Here is a 12,819-nt window from a genome sequence, read left to right as displayed (position 1 = left end):
TTACAATGCACTTATTGTGTACATACATGTTTTTACATTGTACTTATATTTTTTAAATATAAACCTATATGTAATTGCATCTGTAATTACACTGTTAACCCACCCTTAAACCTACCCATACCACCAAACCTGTCCCTAACCTTACCCGTATCCCACCTTAATAGCAGCAAAAGTGTTTTGCAATACAATATGACCACAATAAATACATTGTACTTATTTTTTGATGCAAGTACATAGTAGTTAAGGCCACCTAATATATTTTATTTTTAAATCATATGTTTAATTCTTTATGAAACCTTTTATGTACGTATGTATCTATCTATCTATCTATTCTCAGATCTGTGAGAAAAGCATAACTCAAAACCCATTAAAGACTGACACAGGCAACTTTTTACATCAGGTTTATTATCATGGCAAGCTGAAGATTGGTGACCATGACAATTAAAGCTTTTAGGGGAAAAGGAACAAAACACACCAATCCATGATACAAACAAGCCAAAAAAAAAAAAAAAAGGTCAATCAAGACATGAATCTCAACCTAATAATAATGATTATAAGAAAATTGAAACATAAACAAGCAATCTCCTACAGCATGTCAACAGAAAATAAACATTTTTTTTTTCTTAACCAGCCTATTCAAATGAACAGCAACCCCAACCCAATTAAAAATAATAATTATTGGCAATGGTACACAACCACACTCACACTCACACACATTACATGGTATGATAGTCCAGTATTATCAGCAATTTTGGTCTGTGCAAATATGGTGCCTAAAAAACAAACTCGAATCAAACATTAAAGATCGACAGAATAGCAAGTTGACTGCAGGATGCATGTGGGTGCTGGGGGAAAGTGAGAAAAGGTGAAAGGAGAAGTGCAGAACATTGAAAAAGCTTTTACGGATATGAGTACCACTAATTTACTGAAACGGACCAGGACGTAGGTTGTATCCGGTCTGCCTAAAAGCAAGACTGAGGGAGGAACTCTTAAGTAGAAGGAACAATATGCAGGCAGAATAGAGTGTAAACAATATTTCATATACATACTAGGAGGATATGAAAGTGCATTCAACATGTACACTTCATGTGGCCTAATGTATTGATCATTTTATTTTAAGGAAGGGTAGTGCGGGGAAAGTAAATAGGTTACACATCTCTCAAAACGTCCCCATAGACACTTTCATCACTGTAGGCAATGTAAAGGAAAAAGTCTTCTTCATGGTGCTCCTACAATACAGAAACGGAGACAAAGATTTTAGAGATGCTTCTTTTTCATGAATCAAAAATGAATTTTATGAATTCTACTGATATATATACAAACAGGTGCAAAAGGTTCAGTTAAAACAAACAAAAACAATTATGTTCAGATATATTCAAATTAGGGGTCGACCGATTATCGACCTGGCCGATTATTGGCACCGATATTAAGCATTTTTATGATAATCGGCATCGGTCATTTTCAAAACCGATGTGCCGATAAAATTATTTAATTTTGAAACGCGCTATTTGGCTCTGATGCAGCCTGTCGGAACTCACCACTCTGTGGCCTAGAGCAGTCTCCGCCCACCGCGCATCTGATTTGTTGAGAGTCAGGAGTCCGACCAATCAACATGGAAGACTAAAGGCACTCTCACACCGAAAGCGCTTGCTAACTGGTGCTGCTTCATCACGCATCAGTTCTCTCTCAAAGGCAGCAGCAGCCGTTGCACAAGTTGCAATAAATTACAATCCAGTTGTAAAAACAACAATATTATCTTTATGGTTTCCGAGATGGGGGAAACGCAGGGGGAATCGCGGAATCCAGTCATATGGAATTTACTGTATAACGCGGAGTCACGGAATTAGTCAAAGTTTGGATTAATTAATCAAAAGTAGGTCAGTACACTTAAATCGACTCATGATATGGACTATCTGTAAACATTAAGCTGCAAAAAGACTATTTAAATATGAATTCTGCATGTTCGGCGTGTCTCAGTATATGTGAAAGGCACAGACGCGCGGTTTTGACACACACACACACACACACACACACTGAAGTGCGCGACGCTCGCGGTGTTTTCCGCATCTGCCATGTCACTAAATGAGGACATAAATACATGAACATCATCCCCAGAACTGCTCTGAGAGTTACTTCATGAGCATTTGACTGTTTCGTTTGAGTAAAACGATCGTCATATCATAAATAGGCTACAGAAACTTAAGAGGTCCTCATGGCAACCCGTCAAAATAAAAGTTCGGTTTATTTACTAATGCTACTACAATTAATACAACTTTTGTTTAAAAGAACAAATCACACAATAAGCTATTTCTTACATGTTTTAATTTTAATAGTAAACATTTGTTTGCCAAAAAATAGAGTTCAACTCTCATTTGATTAAAAGATAAATTAAATTAATGTTTTATGCCTTCATTTGCACTGCTCTGTAAATGAAAACTAATGGAAATTACTGTCACATAGGCCAAGACTAAGATACTGTCACATAGGCCAAGATTAAGTTACTGTCACATAGGCCAAGATTAGGATGACGGAAATTTGGACATTTCAATAGGCTATTGAACCAAGTGAGCCTATAACAGGCTATTAGTGTTATAGTTTCATTAAAATAGTTGCGGTCTTCTTCGCAACTTCTACAATGGAGCTATGAAGACAATTAAATTATTTACACTTATTATATACATTGCGCTTTTTAAATTAATCAACTGATGTGCATTAGATGATGAATTGAATAGTCACCTCTTGTAGGTTATGATTTAGTCAACCGAAAATAATTAATGAAGAATTATGAGAGGTTATGCTATTACACATACATTTCTAACATGTAAATTATTGAAGCCAAATACTTACATTTCCCCAAGCTGTTTAGCTTTAGTATTTAGTATTCATAGGCTTAATCATGAAGCATACAGTGGCCCCACTTTTAACTCTCTCTTTATATATTACCCTTATTGTAGATGGATGCATGGAGGAAGACAAGAGTAAGAAGTGCAACCAACACTAGGGAAGGCCGTTTTTGTCAGAGCCCTTGTTATTCTTAATTTTGACATTCATTTTCATTTTTGCACCAGACATATATATCGGTTCAATATATCGGTTATCGGTCTACTTGGTCTGTAATAATCGGTATCGGCCCTGAAAAACACATATCGGTCGACCCCTAATTCAAATGATGTACCTGGTAAAGCAGCCCCATAGTGGCTGATGTGGGAGGAATGACGTTGTTTACAAAGAAGAAGAGGGCATCTTCGGCCCTCAAGTGAATCCTTTTCCGAATGAGGAAGTAGAACTGACCCACTTCAGAAATAAGAAAAAAAGTCAATACATATCCTTAATATTTGTAATATTATTAAATATTGTTCAAGGAAATGAACCTGTGAGGTCAGACGGGACGAGATATTTCTTTTTGTCCAGATCCCCTATTCTGGCTTTGGGAGCTTTCTCGACGATCACCTGTGGAAAACAAATCACTGCTGGTAATAATAAACACTGACAGTAATGTAAGAACAACAGCATCTTTCAGTAGTATAATAACAATAGTGTTCTGGGAATTCCCCAGTTTATGGCACATTCTAACACATTTGGCTGCTGATATTTGACAGACAAATCATAATGCAACTGAAAATGAACCCAGTGTGAGGTCACAAGGTAATGTGTCTGAAAATTTCATATTCTAGTAATTTTGTCCTGACTCTGTCAAAATAACAAGATTCATATGAATGACTCACAGAGACGATCTCTCTATCTCTATCAAAACATGAAGACATGACCTTGATATGTATTAAATGTAAACTTCTATTACATAATCTTATGAAAAAGATATTGGTTATTCTGTTACTTGTACTGTAATGCCACAATTTTGTATCGAGACGAAAGCTAACGGAGGCTAACACCAGTCCCTTCATGTTTGACGACGATGACAGTTAATTGATAAACCATATTATTTGCACGATTTCGCGTTTTTTTAAACAAATTATTATTTTCACACGGGTTCCCCTCATAAGTTAGCGTTGTCACTGTGTAATGCCTCAGTTTATGTTATTTGTAAGAGCAGGGCCCTAACAAAACCAAAATAATTTGTCTGACTCACAGGCACTCTATCCGGGTACTTCTTTCTGATTTTCTCCCCTTCGGACCGTCGCTTCTCAAATGGATGTTCTTCTTTGTACATAAACTTCATTGTCACAGGCTGGGAGATCTTAAGAATCTCCAAGAAAATCTGCCGTCGATGGTGTTTACAAAGTAGCTTTTTCTCTTTTTTTGACAACTGCGTCGGAGGGCGGAAAGATATTCAATAACAAGGAACAAGGGAGGCGGCGCACGTCACATTACGTCAGTTGCGTAATGACGTCTGCAGCAGCCAGGAGGCCTACGTGGCATTACCTGAATCTGTAGACGCCAAAATAAAAATAAAAAAATTCCGGTGTACCGACGAAAAATGCTACTTATCAGATTGCGCTACCAATATTATATTTGTATTGTTTTAAGGTTAAGTTTAGGGTAAGGGTAGGTGTGGACGGGTAGGTATGGACATTTAAATAGCCTCAAACCACATGAATAAGATGCTGGTAGCTACCTATCTTTTTAATGGGAGGTAGCACAAATCGTCAGAACACCGGCTAAGTTTGACAAATTAGTCATTAGAAACCACAGAAGAGTTTCAAGTTCAATCAAAACACATTTGGTATTTTGCTAACAGTCTTTTCCCTCTCAAGGGAATATGGTAGGGGGTTGTTTAAATAAAAGAAGCACAAAATGTCAAACCCATGCCATGAGGCAAAGTAAGCAAAGAGGACTTAAATAAAACTTTAGGTCATAGATGGGTACCTTACTTAAAATCCAACAGTAAAATTTAGTTCAACAAATGCCTAAATAAGAAAAGGTACAACTGAGACTATCAAGCCACCCAGGCAGTCCCTAGAAAAAGTCATCCTTCAAAATTATTTGGAAGACAAGCCACAAAGCCACAATGAAGCCAACGGTTTCTTTGATGATGTAAGTGGAGCAATGACGCATCAGCTTGCCATCATGAACTCTACAAAACACTAATTGTAGGGTGGAACAAAAGAAGCCACTATAAAACATGTAGAGATGAAGATGAACTGCTAAAAGCATAATATTAACCCTGCGGCGAATGGGTTAGGTTTTGTGCTCAGAGTTTTTGACCAAATTCAAAGTGTGGCACAAATCCAACACTGTCCACACTTTAAACACTGGGCCTTATTCATGAAACACAAGCAGAATTCATTTTTGTGTTAACCATTCATAAAGCCATTCTCGCATAATTACATTAAATGCACCACTGAATAAAAATGTATAAGAATGGTTTTTATAAATGATGTACATAGAAATATGTTCTGCTTGTGCTTCATGAAGAATGGCATGTATGGTAATGGGTTGATTTTTATTAGAAGTAACAGAGCAAAATAATGCAGAACCTGTTTCAGTTAAGTTATTTTGAATATCTAAATATTTTACTGTCAAACCTCAATCCAATTCAATCTGGGCAGTTTTCAAAAATTGTAGTAAATCATCTTAAGGAAAAAAAATCCTCCTCTCACCGCTTAAGTTTACAATATTTAAATGCTGGAACTATCTCGTCACCTAAAATATAACATTCTCACATTAAATTTGTGATGCAATGGAAGTAGTGACAGGTCTTTTCTTCTGTATTGTGACATACACCCAGGTGAAACGGATCATCAAAAATAAAAAAAAATGTAAGGCTGGACTTGGATTGTTGAGTGGATGGAGACAGATCTGAATGTGAGCTTGCAGTCTATTATACAAATTCTACCAACCACCAATTATGGTATGGTATTTTCACTACAAATTGTGTCAAAAAAAGAAAGAAAAGAAACATGCATGAACAAATTGGTCACAATAAGATGCATTTGAAGAGTTTATTTGCAAAAACATAACTGTTTTTTTCATTTTCAAATAACATGATTTTTATTATGTTATGTTTTTATTTTGTTAGTTAACAGTTTTTAAGTTCTCTTTTAACCTAGTCAAAACAACCCAATTGCAGTTTAATTGAGATTAATTGGAATGCACAATGAAAAACATGATTTCTGAGAATTGTTAAAAACGGAGTTATCGGTTTTTGCAAATTAACTCTTCATTTAGAATATAAATATGCATGAATGTTCATTTCATGCAGACTTTAAATTCATTTATAGCTTTGAAATCTAAATATGACACAGAGCAAAACAGAATCCAGGATCTGTAATTTTCAGTAAATTGAAAAATTGGTTAACAGTCTTAATCCTTTACTTTACAAAGTTCAGCTAATCTAAATATAAAATACCCCCCAAAAAGTGGGAGACCATCATTTCAGTTGTTGACAAAAGGCTCTATTTTATTTTTCTGTTATAGAAGAGTCCTTGTTGCTCAGTGTCTCTTTCAGTGGCTGATGTATCCATATCGAAGAGCATCTAAAAATGCATCCTTGAAAACCTCTCTGAGGTTTCACATATGAGCCATTTAAAAATACACAGAAAATTAATACCATAAGCTGTAATAATAAAACTGTAGTTTTCTCTCCTGCTGATCGTACATTTATCTCTACCACAGTATACTATTAGTACAACGGTATTAACAGCTCTCAGCTCTTAACATAGAGAAGAGGCCCAGATACCTGAGATGGCAGACAGAAAAAAAACAAAGGAGAGAGGAAGGACAGAATCTTAGAGAGAGAATGAGTAGATAAGACCATGTGACCATTTGTGCTAAGGTCATATGAAACTAAAAAGACAAACAGACACTGAGAAAGGGGCGGAATAAGTGCTTATGAAGTGACCCCCCCCCAAAAATGAAAGGTAAAATTGGCATCAAAAGCTTTCTCCCCCATTCACTCAGAAACACTCCATCATGCACATGTTGAATGCAACGACTGTAAGGCAGAGTTTCCATTTTTTTAAGGAAAAAAAAAAACAAGAAAAAAAATGCTGGCCTCTCCATTTGCCTTGAGTTTGTTTGTAATTGCTTCATCATGCGTCTCTCCTTTCTGTCCTCCCATGTCTTCTCGTAGCATTTCCTCAGAGGAGTCCATTTGACTAATGGGAGCTCACGATGACGAGAGGCTGACAGTTTCAGCACAGGAGAGGCTATCACTTAGCCGGCAGAGCCATGTAAAAAAAAAAAACGGACGGCGTCCAGAAGAGAGACTGGCCCTGACAGACACGATCACCAAAGCCGATGCTGGTGGAGATTTCGACTGAGGACGGAGCGAACGTCTGAGGTAAACCTAGAAAGGGAGAGAAAACACACTAAGACGTGACAGAAGTTCAATCAGAACAGAAAGATTTGTGGGTGATATAATAGCAGTCATGTGCAAAAACGCCCAAACACTTGGGTGGGCAATATGATCAAAATATACGATAGGAGTAATTTTAATTTTAGTAATTTTATTTATGTAACAATATATCGCACAATTATTTTTGCTTTAAATAAGGTCCTTATGATATAAACATTTTTGATACCATAGAAATTTCATAATTCTTGTCACCAGTGCCAATATCACAGAAAACTAATACTAACCTAAATGAAAAAGATAAATTAAAAAAATTCAAGCTTACTGAGGACAAGTAAAGAGTCAATGATCAAAAAAGAATAAGAAACAAATCACGAGCAATAAGACAAAAAACTTCACTAGAACTAATGTAGAACAAATAAATAAAAATGCTACATAAGTTGTATAAAGTAAAATACTAACAAAAACACTGCATATTCTTCACTGTGTAAATTAAATACACATTTCTTCTAATTAAAGTTACAAAGGTGATTTAGTCAAGAGCAGTGAGAGATTTTCTCTCTTTTATTGTTTGAATGACAGACAGCAGGAATATTAGACTGCTGTCACTTTAAGAGCTGCTTGGATCCAATATACTTCAATTAAGACCTAAATTACTGTGTTTATGAGGATACTTGCAAAGACAGACATTTTGACATGTATAATTGTGTCTATTTAACTGTTCAAGGCCTATAAAGTGGCAAAAATTACTTAATTCAAAACTCCCACGCTCTATGAACACCGTCTTCACATGCACATTGCAAAATGAGTTCTCTTTCGCTGCTGATTTCAACAGCTTAAAATCACTTGTTTTAAACGCATACAAATGATAAGTTTACATGACCACGTAGCACGGCTATGCCACGTTGAGTGTGTAACCGGAATAGAGACAATAGTCCAAAACCTCTACCGGTTAATCATGTCTATTGGTATATCGCCTACCCCCAGAAATATTACTGTGCAGAATATATTGGGCATAAATTCTGTGTAGGCCTAGTCACGATTAAGAGGTTTCTATGACCATGACTTAAAAGAAATGTTTATACCTCAATGCATCCAACATTGGGAGCAGGTTAAGAAGTGCTGTGTCGCTTGGGTCACTGAACCATGACTTTATAGGTATTGCATTGTCTGGGGGTGAAAACAAATTAAAATGACATTCATAAAACAATTTATTACACAAAATAGATTAGATTAGATTTTTTTTATAAGTGCTCAAAATGAAGGTTTGTGTCCCTAAACACAGGATTAATATCACATTTTGAAAATCAGAGTGGACTGATACTAAAACATCTTGAATGTCCTCGCCATAGATGTACAGATTTAGATCTCTAACCTGGGTGACTTCGATAAGCTCCAGGCGAATTGTCCAGAATGACTATACTGGAGAGATCACTGTGTACTACAGACAGATCTTTTATGTAGCTCCCTAAATCCAAAGTACAGTGCTAGAAAAAAGGGAAAGAGAGACATAGATGCACAGGTTCAGTAACTGAACAAACAGAGATGAAAAACAACTTCCTAGGCAGGATTAATCAACAAAAGTCTGTGCAGAGAGTAAGAAGAACTGATCCTAAAATTCCTTATTGGGAGCAAATGTGGAGGCAGTGGGTTTTTACCTGTCTGTAGTATCTTCTTTTCAGGATATCCCTGTTATTATCCAGCTTATCTGCTACAGCCGATCCATATATCTCCATACTAGCTGTAAATACTACCAGCTCATACCACTGACTAACCTGACATATACCAACAAGAGGACACACATTCACAATATACTCAGAATATTGGTGGATTCATTTTATCACAAGAAAAATTAGTGCACAAAGCAAATGTAACATTTACTAATGAACAAATTACTTATTTGTTTGCTAAAATGAATTTACTCACCACTTCAAGAAAGAAGTCGACGTGTGGCCTTTTATGGACAAAAAACCTGACTGGGTGTTTGTCTATTACCACCTGAGAGAGAGAGAGAGAGAGAGAGAGAGAGAGACAGACAGACAGACAGAGAGAGACAGAGAGAGAGAGAGAGAGAGCGCGAGAAAGAAAGAAAGAAAAAAAACTTTCAAACAATCAAAATTGATCAAGGCTGCATTTTTTAAAATCAGAAATACAGTAATATTATGAAATGTTAAAATACCTGTTTCTTTATACATCTTAAAATGTAATTTATTCCTGTGATGGCAAAGCTATTTTTTAGCAGCCACTACTCAAGTCTTCAGATTCAAATGATCCTTCAGAAATCATATGCTGATTTGGTGCTCAAGTAACATTTCTTATTATTATCAGTGTTGAAAACAGTTGTGCTGCTTAATATTTTTGTGGAAACCATGATACATTTTTCCAGGAATCTTTGATATGAATAGAAAGTTCAAAAGACAGCATTTATTGAAAAAAATAGAAATCTTTTGTAACATTGTAAATCTACATTACAATCATTTTACTGTCAATTTAATGCATGGTTGCTGAATATAAATATTAATTTCTAAATAAAAAAAAAATCAGGTTTTCAATAGACTGTAAAATGCAGTGTATGCATGTACCTTGAGGACAAAGTCTGGCGGTGTACCAGGCCTCACTGTAGGTCTAAGGACACCATCATGGTGAGAGTGAATTAAAGTCTCATCCAGATCCAAGACCAGTATCTTCCTCTTCACCGCATCTAAGCAGCAAACAGTCAATACACTTTAGTAAAAAGTGCTGATTCAACGTTCAGAAATCCAATGAACTTGTCCACCAACCTCTCCCAATCCTATGCAAATATCATCTCATGTACTTATTATAAATGATAACATTTATAATTTAAAGGATGCTTTACAGAGGAATCAATTCTACCCAAAGTATAAGGTAGTTGCTTCTTAAAAAAAACAAACGTTTGCTGACTGATTTTGATACAAGTGATTCTGGGTCACAAATGAGTACTCAAAAAATAGCAACATTGCATCCAGCTGTGTAGTTAGAAGCTCCCCTAGTGGACAGAACTGCACATAACGGGTTAGAGAACTTACTGAGCCTGTTTCTGGAAATAGGGGAGAGAGGTAATGTGTCATAACGCACTGTTTGGTACTGGATTATCTGTGGAAGACAGAACAGCAGACAGAGACAGAGTCAATGGAACAATCATGTGATCTTTTTCTCGCTCCCAAAATGCACATATTCAGAAATTCAAACAAATCATACAGCGGCCCTTCTGAACGGAGTTGTGGCTCTTTTCATTATCAATTTCTCTTCCTAATATTTCCTCTTCTTTCACCCTTTCATCACGCTGGTGCAAAGCTCAGATGAGGGCATCGTATAGTAGACATCTATATAGTTATGCACCTAGAATGGCCCCATACTGCCACTACTGGATTACTAATACACCTCCAAAACAACTTCCAAAAGAAGTCACAGAAGTGTAAGGCAAGTAGAAAAATCAGTGTACTTTTCATATCTACTTATGTAATGTGAGTTTTATGTATAAAATACAAACCGTTTTGTGTGATTAGAATAAAACTTATGTATAAAAAAATATATTTTAAGAATGTTGGTGAAAAAACTGAAAGGTAGTAATAGTAAAAGTACTAAATCACAATTTACTACTAGGCCACACATGCCAACTGTTTTCACTCAGGTAGTTACGTAAAACAACCCAAGGTCATTTTGAGTTGTTTTTGCAGAGAAGCCCCCAAACATTATAGTCTTGGATGCATCAATTAGAACGGTTTGAAAAATATAAACAGATCACAATATGCCACTGTTTTCCAGCAACAGTGTGTGAAATTACAGCGGTCATAAAATTTCATGATAGCTGTATTATTAACAATTATTAGAAACTAAAACTTATTTTATTTTGAAGAATAAAACATGTATACAATTATTTTATTGTAGGGCAAATTAAGACACTGTAGAGCTCTCGGCCAGCTGGGGGAAAAAAAAAACCTTATTGTCAAGACTCGGTTTGCAAATATTTGATACCTTTTTCAGCAGGTGTATTGTGCTTTAATAGTTTTGGGTCTGTAACGCCCTTCACGGCAGGCTATACATATAGTAGGGGTCCATAGTCCAAAGTAATTAGGACATACAGCATCATAAACAAACTACCCCAGGATTACAGAGGTACAGCAGAAGCAGACACAATCTGAAACTCACTAATATGCCAAAGTTTCATCAAATGTTTTCTGATACAATGAGTAGCCTATCTACAATTAAAGCAGCACATAACAAATCTAAAACATATTTCTGTACTCATATGTCATTATTACAGATCCTACAATGACCCAGTTGAATAGTGTAGGTTTGTTTGCACCGAGGGCCATAAAATTTTGCATAAGTGACAGCTCAGTAAATATATGATCAATTCCAAAAATCTAAGCTTAACTTAAAGAGTTAAAATAAACAATAGGACTGGTTATTCTTAGGTGTTTGTGCATGAAAACAATATTACTCGAATTATTTGTTGCAAAGTGCTACAAAGTTTCTTTGTTGTTTGTCTTTTGAAGATTATATGAAGACAGCCCTTAAATAAAGAAAATAATATTATTTACAGATGACAGGTCGGAATACATTATATACTGCACAGATACACATGTATTCACACATGACATATGGTGAGTTGCTCACCGTTCGTAGATGCTTCCTGAGGATGTATAAAATGAAACTCCATATTCTAGACGTCACTCCAAGAAAAGTGCGGATCCCAAGTAAACACTGTCGTGTCTTCAACATGCTGACAGTCGACGAACAGCGTGAATCATAGAAGAGACTCACACTATCCACTAGACGGCTACAGCTAATCAGCTCGGCTAACCACTTCCCGCCGCTTCTTTGCTTTTAAAGTAACGCAAGCGAGGCTAGCCAAACGACAGAAACCAGAGACTCTGCAGCACTTGGACCAGCCAGTGACACAAAATTGCTAAAATGTCAAACGTCTTAAAGTGTGTAGCCACACACACACACACACACACACACACACACACACACACACACACACACACACACACACACACACACACACACACACAAACCTCGGCGAACACAGGCTAACTGGACTTGTATTTCATTGGCAAGGCAGCTAGCTCTGGAACTAGCCAGCTCTACAACAAACTATCCCTCCTCGGATTGACGACTCTTGTGCTCGACAGGTTCGATGTTAATCTCAAAACCTCAGACAAACGGCCAAGTAAGCAAAAAGTCCAATCAGACGCCATCAAATTCGTTTCAGTACATATCCGGGAGCAAACTGTGAGCCGCCATCAGTAGCCTACTTCGGTTTCGTCACTTCCGAAAAACAACACACGTGTCCTCGGTGAAGCTGAGGTCAAGAGAAGAACGAGGACAGGGGCTTGACAGAAACTATCAAACTATGCTAACAGATACATTCACAAATATATATTGTTAATAAGACATGGCACTTGCTTTCATCTGACATAATAGAAGGCCAATAGGGCGAGCTATGCAATAGATAAATCATTCAAAAATAGGAAGAAATCAAATTATATTAATTGTTGATTAATTAATAAAGATGCCTCATGTTTTGAAATCTATGG

At 36.4% G+C, this 12,819-nt stretch overlaps 2 protein-coding genes across 2 annotated transcripts; both read right to left on the bottom strand.

The window, feature by feature from the left end:
* Nucleotides 1–385: 385 nt before the first annotated feature.
* On the bottom strand, nucleotides 386–4,350 carry LOC306871180 (gamma-aminobutyric acid receptor-associated protein-like). The gene is made up of 4 exons (XM_079418947.1): nucleotides 4,088–4,350; nucleotides 3,372–3,450; nucleotides 3,176–3,294; nucleotides 386–1,229 (listed from the first exon to the last, which is right to left on the bottom strand). Exons 1-4 carry the CDS (start codon nucleotides 4,175–4,177, stop codon nucleotides 1,149–1,151), a joined length of 369 nt encoding a protein of 122 aa, XP_079275073.1. The 5' UTR covers nucleotides 4,178–4,350; the 3' UTR covers nucleotides 386–1,148.
* Nucleotides 4,351–5,384: 1,034 nt separating this feature from the next.
* On the bottom strand, nucleotides 5,385–12,562 carry LOC306871179 (CTD nuclear envelope phosphatase 1A). The gene is made up of 8 exons (XM_079418946.1): nucleotides 11,894–12,562; nucleotides 10,300–10,366; nucleotides 9,835–9,953; nucleotides 9,179–9,250; nucleotides 8,911–9,027; nucleotides 8,628–8,739; nucleotides 8,338–8,422; nucleotides 5,385–7,246 (listed from the first exon to the last, which is right to left on the bottom strand). The coding sequence occupies exons 1-8, from the start codon at nucleotides 11,996–11,998 to the stop codon at nucleotides 7,186–7,188; spliced, it is 738 nt and encodes a 245-aa protein (XP_079275072.1). The 5' UTR covers nucleotides 11,999–12,562; the 3' UTR covers nucleotides 5,385–7,185.
* Between the last annotated feature and the right edge of the window lie 257 nt (nucleotides 12,563–12,819).

Source organism: Barbus barbus (assembly GCF_936440315.1).
Source record: "Barbus barbus genome assembly, chromosome: 6".
Classification (NCBI taxonomy): domain Eukaryota; kingdom Metazoa; phylum Chordata; class Actinopteri; order Cypriniformes; family Cyprinidae; genus Barbus; species Barbus barbus.
This window is presented reverse-complemented; position numbering and strand designations above follow the sequence as displayed.